Below are 12,746 nucleotides of genomic sequence, written 5' to 3' on the forward strand. Positions count from 1 at the left end.
AGAAAAGGGGGGGGAGAGAGAGGGAGAGGAGAAGGGGGAAAGAGAGGAAAGGGAGAGGGGAGGGGGAGGGGAGAAAAAAGAAAGGGGGAAGGGGAGAGAGGGAAAGGAGATGAAAGGAAGGGGAAGAGAGAAAGAGGGGAGAGAAGGGAGAAAAGAGAAGGAAGAAGGGGGGGGGAGAAGGAAGAGGGGGGAAAGAGGAAGGAGGAGGGAAAGGGGGAAGAAAGGGAGGAAAGGGAAAGAAAAAGGGAGGAGAGAGGAGGGGGGGGGGGGAAAAAAGGGAAATGGGGGAGGAAGAGAAGGAAAGGTAAGGAAAAAAGGGGAAGGGAGGGAAGGGGGAAGGAAAAGGGGAAAGGAAAAAGAGGGAAAAGAGGAAGGAAAAAGAAAGGAGGGGGAGGGGGGAGAAAGAAAAGGGGGGAGAGGGAGGAGAGGAGGGAAAAAGGGAAGAAAAGGAAGGGAAGGGGAAAGAGGAAAAAGAAAAGAGGGGGGGGGGGGAGAGAAAAGAAAGGGGAGAGGAAGGAGAAGAAGAGGAAGAGAAGAAGGAAAAGGGAAAGGAAGAGGAAGAGGGGAAAAGAGGGGGAGGGAAAGAGGGGAAAGGAAAGGAAAGGGGGGGGGGAGGAGAAGGGGGAAAGGGGGGAAAAGGGGAAAAGGGGAAGGGGGGAGGAGAGGGGGAAAAAGAAAGGGGGGGAAGAGAAAAAGAAAGAAAAAGGGAGGGAGGGGGAAAGGGAAGGGGGGGAGAGGGGAGAAAAAAGGAAAGGGGAAAGAAAGGGGGGGAAGGAGGGAAAGAAAGGGAAAGGGGGGAAGGGGAAGAAAAAAAAAAGGAAGAAAAGGAAAAGAAGGAAAGGGGGGAAGGAAGGAAAGAAGGAGAGGGGGGGAAAAAGAGGAAAAGGGAAGGGAGAGGGAAGGGGGAGAAAAAAAGGGGGGGGGAAGGAAGGGAGAAGGAAGGGAAAGGGGGGAGGGAAAAAAAAAAGGGGGGAAGGGAAAAAGAAGGGGAGGGAGGAGAGGGGAAGGAAGAGAAAGGAGAAAAAGGGAGAAGGGGGGGGGGAAAAGGGGGGGAAAGAAAAAGGGGGAAGGAAGAGGGGGGAAGGGGGGGGGGAAAGGGGGAAGAAAGAAAAGGGAAAAAAGGAAAGGGGGGGGGGAGGAAGGGGAGAAAAAAAAGGGGAGGGGGGGGAGAGGGGGGGGGGGGAAAAAAAAAAGAAAGGGAGGAGGGGGGGGGATGGGAAGGGAGGAAAGGAAGGGGAAGAGAGGGGAGGGGAAAGGAAGGGGAAGGGAAAAAGGAAAAAGGGGGGGAGGGGGGAAGGAAAATGGGGGGGAAGGAGGAAAGGGAGAAAAGAAAAAAAATGGGAGGAAGGGAAGGAAAAAAAGAGGGAGGGGGGGGGGAGGGAGGAAAAGGAAGGGGGAGAAGGGGAAGGGAAGGGGGGAGGGAGGAGGGGGGGGGGGAAAAGAGGGGGGAAAAGAGGGAAAAGGAGAAAGAAGGAAGAAGAGGAGGGGGAAAAGAGGAGGGGAAGGGGAAGGGGGGGGAGGGGAGGGGGAAAAGGAGAGGGAAAAGAAAGGGAAAGAAAAAGAAAAGGGGAGAAGGGGGAGGGAAAAAAGGGGGGGGGGGGGGGAAAGGAAGAGAGGAGAAAAGGGAAGGAGAGGGGGGGGGAAAGAGGAGGAAAAAGAGGGAAAAAAAGGGGGGAGGGAAAGGGAAGGGAAAAAAAAGAGGGGGGAAGAAAAAGAAGGAAGAGGGGGGGGGGAGGGGGGGGGGGGGAAGAAGGGGGGGGGGGGGGAAGGGAAAGGGAGGGGAGAGAAAAAAAAGGAGGGAGGAGAAGGGGGGGGAGGGGGAAAGAAAAGAGAGGGGGAAGGAGAGGAGGGAAGAAAGGAAAGGGGAAGGGGGGGGGGAAAGGGAAAAAAAAGAGAAGGGGGGAAGGAAAAGGGGGGGGGGGAGAGGGGAAAAGAAAGAAGAAGGGAAAGGAGGGAAGAGGGAAGGGGGGAGGGGAAGGAAAAAAGAAAGGAAAAGGGGGGAGAGGGAAAGGGGGGAAGGAAAAAAAGGGGGGAAAGGAGGGAAAAGGGGGAGAGAAAAAAAAAGGGGGGGGGGGGGGGGAAAAAGGGGGGAGGGGAGAGGGGAAGGAGAAAAGGGAGGGAAAAAAAAAGGGGAAAGGGGGGAGAGGGGGAGAAAAGAAGGAAAAAGGGGGAAAAAAAAAAAAAAGAGGAAGGAAAGGAGAAGAAAAGAGGGGAAGGGGGGAAGGGGAGGAAAGAAAGGAAAAGGGGGGAAAGAAGAAAAAGGAAGAAGGAAAGAAGAAGAGGGGGGGAGGGGAGGGAAGGGGGAAAAAGAGAGAAAAAGAAAGAAAAGAAGAGAAGAAAAAAAAAGGGAAGGGAGAAAGGGGAGAGGGGGGAAGGAAGGGGGAAAAGGAAAGGGGAGAGAAGGAAGGGGAAGGAAAAGAAGGGAGAAAAAAAGGAAAAAAAAAGGGGGGGAAAGGGGAGGGAAAAGGGGAGGAAGGGGGAAGAGAGGAAAGAGAAGGGAAGAAAAAGGGAGGGGGAAAAGAGGGGGGGGGAAGGGAAGAAAGAAGAGAGAAAGAAGAAAGAGAGGGGGGGAAGGAAGGGGAAAGGTGGAAAAAGGGAAAAAAAAAGAAAAGAAAAAGAGAAAGGGGAGGGGGGGAAGGGGGGGGGAAAAAAAAGGAAGGGGAAAAAAAAAAAAAAAGGAGAAAGAAAAGGGGAAGGGGAAGGGAAGGGAGGAGAAGAGAGGAAAGAAGAAAGGGAAGGGAGGAAGGAGGAAGGGAAAGGGGGGGGGGGAAAAAAAAGGAGAGAGGGAAGAAAGGGGAAAAAGAGAGGAAGGAAAAGGGAAAAAAGGGGGGAAAAAAAAAGGAGAAAAAAAAAGAAGAAAGAAAGAGGGAGGAGGTGGAGGAGGAGGGGGGGATGAAAAGAGGGGAGGAAGAAAGGAAAAAGAGGAGGAAGGGAGAGGAGGGGGGGAAGGGGGGGAGAAGGGGAGGGAAAGGGAGAAAGGAGGGGGGGGGGGGGAAAGGGGGAAAAGGGGAAAAAGAAAAAAGAAAAAGGGGGAGGGAGGGAGAAAAAAAAAGAAAAAAGGAGGGGAAGGGGGGAGGAAGGAAAGAGGAAGGAAAGAGAAAAAGGGGGGGAAGAAAGGGGGGAGGAGGGAGAAAAGAAGGGAATTAGGGAAGAAGGAAAGGGGGGAAAAGAAAAGGAAAAGGGGGAAAAGGGGGGGGGAAGAGGAGAGGGAAAGGAGGAAAGGGGGAAAAAAGAGAAAGGGGAAGAAAAAAAGAAAAAAGGGGAGGGAGGGAGGGAAGGAGGGAGGGAGGAGAGAGAGAAGGGGGGGGGGGAAGAAAAAGGGGGGGAAAGAAAAAGGGGAAAGAAAAGAGAAAAGGAGGGGGGAGGAAAAGAGGGGGGGGGGGGGGGAGGGAAAGGGGGAGAGAGAAGAAGGAAAGAAAGGGGGGAAAGGGAAAAAAAAAGAAGGAGGGAGGGAAGGGGGGGGGGGGGGGAAAGGGGAGAGAGGAGGAAGAGGAGAGAGGGGGAGGGGGGGGGGGAAAGGGAGAAGAAAGGGGGGGGGAGGGGAAAGAGAAGGAGAGAAAGCTAGAGGAGGGGGAAAGAGGGGAAGGGGGGGAGGAGAAAGGGAGGGGGGGGGGGGAAAAGAGAGGAAAAAAGAAAAGGGAAAGAGAAGAAAAAAAGAGAGAAGGGAAGGGGGAAAGAAAGGGGGGGAAAAGGGGGGGGGGGGAAAGAAGAGAAAAAAGGAGAGGGGGGGGGAAAAGGGGGAGGGAAAAAAGGAAAGAAGGGGGAAGGGAGGAGGGAGAGGGGGGGAGGGTGGAGGGGGGAAAGAGGGGAGGAGAAGAGGGAGAGGGAGAGGGGAAAGGGGGAGGGAGAGAGAGGGGGAGGAAAGAGAGAGGAAGGGGAAAGAGAGAGAAAAGAGGGGGAGGGAAAGGAGGGAGGGGAAAGGGGGAGAGGGGAAGGAAAGGGGGAAAGAGAAGGGGGGAGAGAAAGAGAGGAGAAAAGGAGGAAAGGGAAAGGGAGGAGGAGAGGGAGAAGAAGTGGGAAGGGAAAGAGAAGAGGAGGGGAGAGAAAGAGAAAGGAAGGGAGGGGGGAGGAGAAAGAAAGGGGAAAAAGGGAGGAAGGAGGGAAAGAGAAAAAAGAAGGGGGGGGGGGGAGGGAAGGGGAAAGGGGGGAGGGGGAAAAAAGGAGAGGGAGGGAAGGGAGGGGGAGAAAGGGGAGGGGGAAAAGAAAGAGGAAAAAAAGAGGGAAGAGGGGGAAAGAAAAAAGAGGAAGAGAAGGGAGGGAAAGGGAGGGGAAAGGGAAGAAGGAAAAGGGGAGGGGGGGAAGGAGGGGGGGAGAAAGAAAAAAAAAATTGTAAAGGGGGAGAGGAGGAAAGGAAGAAAGGAGGAAGGGGGAAAATAAAGAGGAAGGAGGGGGGGGGGGGGGAAAGGAAAAAAAAAAGGGAAAAAGAAGGGAAAGGGGAAAGGAGGAGAAGAAAAAAAGGGAAAAGGGGGGTGGGAGAAAGAAAAAAAAAAGAGAGAAAAGGAAAGGGAAAAGGGAGAGAGGGGGGAGAAAAAAATAAGAGGAAGGAGGGGGAGGGGAAGGAAAAAAAAGGAAAAAAGAAGAGAGAAGGTTGAAAGAGAAGGGGGAAAAGAAAAAAGAAGGGAGAAAAAGGGGGAGGGAAAAGGGAAGGAGGGGAAGAAAAGAGGGAGGAGGGAAAAGGGAGGAGAGGGGGAGGAGAAAGAAAAGGGAGAGAAAAAAAGAAAGGGGGAAGGGGGGGGGGGGAGAAAGAAGGGGGGAAGGGAAAGGGGGGAGAGGAAAAAAGAAGGGAAAGAGGGGGGAAAAAGGGGAGGGGGGGAGAGGGAAAAAGGAAAAGGGGGGGGGAAGAAGGGGAGAAAGTGAAAGGGGAAGGGGGGAGAGAGGGAGGAGAGAAAAGAAGGGAAGAGGGGGAGAGAGAAGGGGGGAAGGAAAAGGAAAAGGAAAGAGGAGAAAAAAAAGAGGGGGAGAGGGGGGGGAGAAGAAAAAGGAGGAGGGAAGAAAAAAGGAAAAAGGGGGGAGGGGAGAGGAGGGAGAGGAGGGAGGAAGGAAGGGGAGGGAAGGGAAAAGGAGAGGGGGAGAGGAAAAAAAAGGGAAGGAAAGAGAGAAGGGGGGGGAAAGAAGGGACAAAAAGGAAGGGGGAAAATAAAAGGGAAGAGGGAAGAGAGGAAAGAAAGGAGAAAGAAAGGGAAGGAGAGAGGGGGAGGAGAGGAGAAAGAGAGAGGGAGGGGAAGGGGAAGAGGGGGGAAGGGGAGAAAGAAAGGGGAAGAGAAGAGGAAAAAGGGGAAAGGGGAGGGAAGGGGAAGGGGGGAGAAGGAGAAAAAAAAAAGAAAAGGGAAAGAAGAGAAGAAAAAGGAGGAGGAAGAAGAGGGGGAGGAAGAGGGGGGGGAGGGAGAAAGGAGAAGATAAGGAGAGAGAGGGGGGAGGGAGGAGAGAAGGGGGGGAAAAGGAAGGAAAAGGGAAGAATCTAAGGAAGGGAGGGGAGGAAATGAGAGAGGGAGAGGGAGAAAGAGGAGGAGGGATGAAGGGAGAGAGAGAGGGAGAGGGGAGAGGAGGGGGGGGGAGGGGAAGGAAAGGGGAGTGAAAAGGGGAAAGAAGAGAAAGGAGAGGGAGGAGAGAGAGAGAGAGGAGGAGGAGAAAAGAAGAAAGGGAAGGAAGGAGGAAAGGGGAAAGGAAAGAGAGAGAGAGAAAGAGAGGGAGAAAGGGAGGAGGGAGAGAGAAAGGGTTTAAGGAGGAGGGTGGGGAGAGAGAGAGACAAGAGGAGGGGGGAAGAAGAAGAGGAAGTGAGAGTGTGGGAGGGAAGAAGGGAGGGGAGGAAAGGGGGAAGAGAAAAGGGAAAAAGGGGACAATGGAAAGAAAGAGTAAAGGGAAGAGAGGAGAGACAGAGAATTGAAAAGGAGAGGAGAATTTGAGGAGAGAAGGGGGAGGAAAGTAATGGGAAGAAAGGAAAAAAGAAGAAGAGAGAGGGGGAAAAAGAGGAGGAGAAGAGGGGGGGGGGAAAGTGGGAAGGAGAGAGAGAAAAAAAGTAGAAGAATTTGATAGGCATGAGTGGTAGTAGAAGAAAGAAGGGGGGACTCTGAGAGTGATCGAAAGAGATAGACAAGAGGGATAAGGGACTCAGAGAGTGAGGAGGAGAAGAGATGGAGGGAAAGAAAGGGAAAGAAACTCTAACAGAGATTGTCTGAGAAAGGATATTAAGGACTATGAAAGTGGAGGGAGAGAAGAGGGGGAAAGAGAGAAGATACTTTGACTGAGAGAAGAGATTTTGAGAGAGAGAGAATAGAGAAACTCTGAGGATGTTTGTGTTTTGTATGTGAGAAGAGGATGACATGCATGTAGGGAAATAGAAAGACTGTGTGAAAGGGAGAAGAACGTAAGGAGAGAGAAACTCCAAGAGATAGACGTGAGAGAGAGATCCTAAAATAATAGAGACATAGGCACAGGGAGATAGGCAAGCAGAAACTCTGAGAAAATCTGTGTGTGAGATAGGGAGAAAGAGAAATAGAGGACTGATGAGGAGAGAGATTGTGAGAGTGAAAAAACCCTTTCTCTCTCTCTCTCTAGGCAACTTTGTTCTGTCATGATAAAATTGTCACACAAGATCTCTATGTTCCTTCGACATACTTCCCTAAATCAGCTCAAGACAAAGAAACATCATTCTATTTCACTCACCTCAAAATCTTCATGATCCTACTCTTTTTGTATCTCGAGAAGCCTCTCTCAGTCGAGAAAAACCCAGCAGTAGAAAGGGAAAATGCAACTATTGTCTACTTAGAGAGATAGTAACAGACCTTTAGTAAGTTTAACTGCATGTCAGAATTGGTTTCATTTAACCTAGACATTTTATTGTATTTACTTCCCATCTTCTTCATTAACCCTTTCCGCGCCACCGACGCATTTATGCGTCGGTGGTTTTGATTGTTCACCAGCGCCGACGAGACGCATGTTATGCGTTTCGTGTATATAACATCTCGTACGTTGATCAATTTACCCAGAAACTTCAGTATTTCATAGAACATGACATTTTGATTATAATTTATTTTCAATAAAAGCAAAAAAAATTATATATAATAGATGATGATGATTAATTTATAATATGACAGTTTATACTAATTATTTTGTCATCATCTCAGATATTACCAGTATATTAAAGGAGATTCCTGCTTATGAGTTCGTATCTTACCTGAGATTTTGGTTTTTGATAACAATCATAAACATATGCTTGTGGGTGTAATTCCATATCAGTTCAACAAAAGTTCGCACATGACCTTCTTAGAATTGGATGAAACTTGGTATACAAGTAGCCCTGGTGGTGACATAATACCAGTAGGAGTTGGTACTCAGAGGTTGTATAGGCTTCCAGTAATTACCAATTGAATATTCTGGCTTTTCTGAATTTTTACCATACTAGTAACTCTTCAAACCAATGTAACTTTATCATTTCACAATCTTTAGTCTTCATTGATGTATGGCTCATTCATTGTTTGACCTTTGACCTCTCTGAAAGTGCTAAATGGATTTAAAAAATATGACTGCCAACATTCCTCTAAATGCTCTGCAAGTTTTGTCTTGGGGTCCATTGGGATCAAGAGATAGGTGCTATTTTATAATTGTATGTAGGTTAGCTCAGAAATACTATGTTGTAGTTATTGGTAAAGTTTTACGTACTCAAAATCAATAGAAAAAAAGAAGTACAAAAACAGTATATTATTTCTTTGACAGAATTGTTTGTAGCTTTTTGGATGCACACATAATCTCTGTTTGTGTGAACATGTATACACGACCAGTTCTAGTTCTTGGATCTACTCGGGTTAAAATATTTGTAATTGGAACACTGGAGCTATCTCGGTGTTGTCGGTTCGGGGTTGTCTGTATGAGCTTGATGGACCAGGAGGGTAAAGAAATGTCAGCTTCACTTCCTGAGAGACATCTAGTACACATGCTAACCACCAATTGCCATCACGAAAACAAGTGACAAAACCAGCAATTGTTTCAGGTGAGAGATCATCCTTTGTAGGTGTGGACTCGCTCTTTCCCTGGAAGCATCTCGAGGTTGAATAACATTCTAACTCCACAATGTTGTTTGAAACAGGTACAAATGAATGCAGCTTTCTAGTACTTAGAATCATGCGGAATGCTAAAAACGTTGATCTAGAATGTGTTTTTCACTTTTCGTAGTCTTCATTGCTGCGGTAGCCAAAAGTGAACTGCTGGTACATTTCACTTGTCCAGTTGAACAGCTGACGAGGTGTCATTAGCTTGTCATTGTACAGTCTTTGTAGGCTAGCCCGAGCTGCTAGAGTTTGACTGTTCCACCAAGACCATCACAGGCTCCCTTTCATGTGAAGTGGCTGAAAAATGCCATTCAGCTGCAACTCCAAAGTCGCCTTGGTGGTGACACAAATTGAGGAATTTTTGGGGTTTTGTACTGTGAAGCAGCACTATCAAAAAAATATATATTATTTTTTTTTGGGTGCAATGCTAGAGGCAGTTCAAAAAAGAAATAAAGCTTTTTTTGGAAAAGGTGAACAGCTATCGTGTCATGGCGCAGACAATCTGATATAATTACATAACTCAAATGGTGTACTTGTGCTGAATCCAGATAGTAGGCAAAAAAGGGTGTAGAGTTGCTTGAGAGTTGTTCCAATGAAACCCTTGGCAGAATCTTGTAGCACAAATGAATAGTTCTCGGAGAAGTTTGCTGTAACTAAAACTCTCCCTCTTTTAGGGTTGTCTTACAAGTTGCATAAAACGAAGCCTGCTCTTTTGCAATAAATAAACGGAGACACAAGAGTTCTAACTTATCACACAATAAGTCAGCAAATTCCTCCGCTTGAGACAATATGTCTCGAGTGTCGATCTGTCATGGAAACCCACTGTTTGTAGGCAATGTGATCTATGTCATTTTCATCCAACTTTGTGAGTAATTCTTCCTTCAGCTTCTCAATTCCCGGACAGGTATCACATTCACCTATGTAGCACCTAGGATGGCAGATTGCACATGATTTTTTGCCAAACGTGGTGGTATGTCAGTAGCTCTGGTAGTTGCACCTCCATCAACATCAACTTACATTTTGATGTATTGTGCACACACAGGGACAGAGTGTGTACCACTGGCTCCAGCCAAAATTCAATGCATTGGTCTCAGATCCAGTGAACTTGGAGAATCTAATTTTTTGATCCGGATATCTCTCCTTGAACTCACAGTACACCTCCCTCAGGTTACTAAGAACAAACCACTTTTGAAGGTGGTGACATATGCCTGCTTTTTTCACAGATAAATCTTTCTTGCCTGGCATTACATGACTTATGTCATCAGATTCGATAGAAGTCACACACAAAGTCAACTGTTTCTTGCAGCAGTGAATGCCCACGTACTGGATCAGGAAGAGAAACGAATGACCTTTCTTCTACCAACTTTGATTTACGTGCCATATAGGTTGAGACAACCAAAATCTTTTTGAATTTTTTTTAATAGACCAACTCTTTGGTAACACAGTGAGTACTTTAAGATGTTCATTGCTTTTAGTCATCGACTGAAACTTTCTTTCAGCTGTTGGAGCATTTCAGTTCCATCGTCAATGGGTTCTCCAGGGATAACCATCCGTTGGCATTGCTTCAGTGATCCTCTTCAACCTTTTCTCTGGGGTAAGGATCCTTAGCATTGAGCTATGCTCTGAGAGTATGGTGTCTCACCTATTTCTACTAGGCACTGATTGAGAGAAGATGCTGCTGCTGAAGTCGTAAATAGAATGGTTCCTGTTCGTTACCTTCTGGACTTGGAGATCTAGGATGGCTGGAATTATCGCTCAGAAAACTGAGGCTCCGGCATGTCTGATTCACTTAACTTCTTCCTGCAGGTTCACAAATTTTTTGATACTTCTTCTGGACGAACTTCTCCTGGCAACTCTGAATGAATGTTAACTACAGGTGATTTTACATTTCCAATTAAAGAACCACCTTAGGAGTTTTCCAGAAAAAAAAACAAAACAAAACAACCAACTTAAAAAAAGAAGCAAACACACCTAGATACATTATGCACATTATAGTAAAAAGTACATATAATTGTAAAATATGGAGTAAAATCCAATATATACGGCTAAGTTTTGTGTGATACTGAGCTTATATAGCCTACATACAATATAAAATAGCACATATCCTCTTGATCCCAATGACCCCCCAAAACAAAACTTGCTGAGCATTTAGTATGCCATAATTACAGGGTTTGTACCATCTATACACCAGGAGATGCTGTTTATGTTGGCAAGTTATTGAAAGGCTGTGATGCGAGTAAGCCGTGAGTATAGCATATATATGTTTGGATTTTAGTTAAAATTTTTCAATTGGGATATATTAGCTATGTTCTAGATTGACATTGTTACACCCTCAGTGACCCAGATTTTTTATATACTATCTGCTTATGGCAATGTTGAAAATGTTGTTATAACATCTTTTATGATTATAATTTAAGTAAAAATATCTCTGAAATTTTTTCCAGCTTTTTTTGATGGAATCATGTAGAAGATACTTGTTTCTAATTTTATCATGCTTTAAAAAATTTTTTAAACCCTAGTACTTTGCAGAAATGTAGTTTGATTCCTTAATATCTGCAATGCTTTGGAGACGTCAAATAATAATATTAAAGAACCTAGAGAGCTGAAACGTTTTTGAAATTAAAGATGAAGTCATTACTACAATTATATGGATGGATGGTTATTTCTACAAAAATATTTTGACATTTTTACAAAGCTATAAACCTTGTTACTTTACTACACTATCATTTATATATGTTATACAAATCGTACAAGAAATGCATCGTAAAAGTACTAATATTGATCATTTTCGTTCTTGAACTTGTCAGCAGGTTGGTTACATTATCCATAGAATCCAAAAATCACAACAAACAGTATCCAACAGTGCAAAAGTCGCCATCTTGATAATGAATAACGATTTTCATTAATTAAGACAATGAATACACTTAGTGTCAGGTTATGATAAGTGACTTTCGCGGGTTAAAATAGTTAAATAAATTATTAATATTATTACTATTATTATTTATTATTATTATTGTTCGTATCTTTATGTGCCTTCATCTCAAAGCAGACCATGCTTTAATAACAATATAACAATAATAATAAAAATAGTAATAATATATTTAAATATTTTAACCCCGCGAAAAGTCTCACCTGACACTAAGTGTATTCATTGTCTTTAATTAATTTAAATCGATTATTCATTATCAAGGTGGGCGACTTTTGCACTGTTAGATACTGTTTGCTGTGATTATTAGATTTATGGTAAATCTTAACAGCTTGTGATTGCATAATTACATTAACATGTACTATCTAGTCTGGAGAAGCTGGCAAGAAGATACTGGTTTTCACATTAATTCCAGTTCATGATGACAGTGTTGATGGAGATTATGAAGAGTCAGATCTCATACATTATTTTCATAGACTTTCTGTACATAGTAAATAAATGTTGATTATTCTTCTTACAGAATATGTCCGAGCTCTTTTGGATACAACGGTCAATTGGACGAAGAAAAGAATTCCCTGCAAAGAATTAGGACTTAATTTCACCTAAAGGAGAAATATAGAAGTATCTAAATCAGACGATCCAGAACTGGTGGCAGGTACTATTATTAGGCACTTTTACTAACTCTCATAACTATTATACCCCTTAGGCACGTAAAAATTTTTGATGATGGAGGTGAATCTCTTCCTGGTCTAATTCCTGCAAGACATCTCAACAAAGTATATAGTATAATTATCATCTGATGGTCCTACTTTAATTTTCCTATAGGGAGAAGTACTTCTGAGAATCATATGTTGTGTCAATAGGCTATGGAAGAAAAAAATAGAAGAAAAGTCAGTTAACTACTCACCTAATGACTTTTAGTATTCCATCTGGCAAGTTTCATGTGTGATGGGTGTCTATTGTTGTGTGCAATTTTCAAAAAATTAAACCACAAACATTTATTACCAAAAACATTGTCCTTGCCACAAATTGAGCAAGCTTTGGACACTTAGTAAAGCAATGGCATTGCCTTCTATCGCTACCTTTTCAACATTAATGTTCTTTGCATCTCATTTATATTGTCCTGGGTCTTACCAAATTTAGGACTTTTATCAAAGTTTTTCTCGAAGGAAGAAAAAGAAGATATATTATAATCAGGACCAAAGAGTGGAGGTAATTATACATGTAATTGTATATTTACAATGTAAGATATTGGTAATACATTGTATAACAACCTTCATTCTTTTTAGTTTTTTCAGTCCAGTTGGACATGAAGTTGCCACGTATGAGGATGTAGTCAAAATTGATGCCTGATTCACTAGGAAAAAGACCCATTGTATTAATATGTGAGTATATTTATTTTGTTTGTTTTTCATTTGGATAGATATATTAAAGTCTCTCTCACATTAATTGACTTTGCTGCTCTACATAACTTGTCTTTTCTCGTTCTTTTTAAATATTAAATTAATCTAAAAAAATACATGAAATCAATTTCAAAGTTAGTTGCATTACCATAAACAAGTACTTTCATTAGGACAAACATTAAAAATGTGACAGAACCAACAAATGATTTACAAGATCAAAGTTAACATAAATATATGCATTTTTTGCTTCACACATTTGTTACATAAACACTTTTATTAAGTAAAGTTATAAATCATTCATTCTTGTCACTTTTAGGTGCCCCTTGTGTGGGTCGCCATACATTAATGAAGAAACTAATGGACTCAAATCCC

At 44.1% G+C, this 12,746-nt stretch overlaps 1 protein-coding gene across 1 annotated transcript; it reads left to right on the forward strand.

Moving 5' to 3' along the window:
• Positions 1 to 281: 281 nt before the first annotated feature.
• LOC121366631 (cylicin-2-like) lies at positions 282 to 5,220 on the forward strand (the record flags this gene model as incomplete). The annotated part of the gene is made up of 5 exons (XM_041491002.1): positions 282 to 304; positions 2,353 to 2,585; positions 3,176 to 3,317; positions 4,601 to 4,853; positions 5,116 to 5,220. Coding segments are annotated over exons 1-5 (756 nt in total), but the record flags the coding sequence as incomplete, so codon positions are not given.
• Positions 5,221 to 12,746: the final 7,526 nt, after the last annotated feature.

This window comes from Gigantopelta aegis, unplaced genomic scaffold, assembly GCF_016097555.1.
Source record: "Gigantopelta aegis isolate Gae_Host unplaced genomic scaffold, Gae_host_genome ctg6425_pilon_pilon, whole genome shotgun sequence".
Lineage (NCBI taxonomy): Eukaryota > Metazoa > Mollusca > Gastropoda > Neomphalida > Peltospiridae > Gigantopelta > Gigantopelta aegis.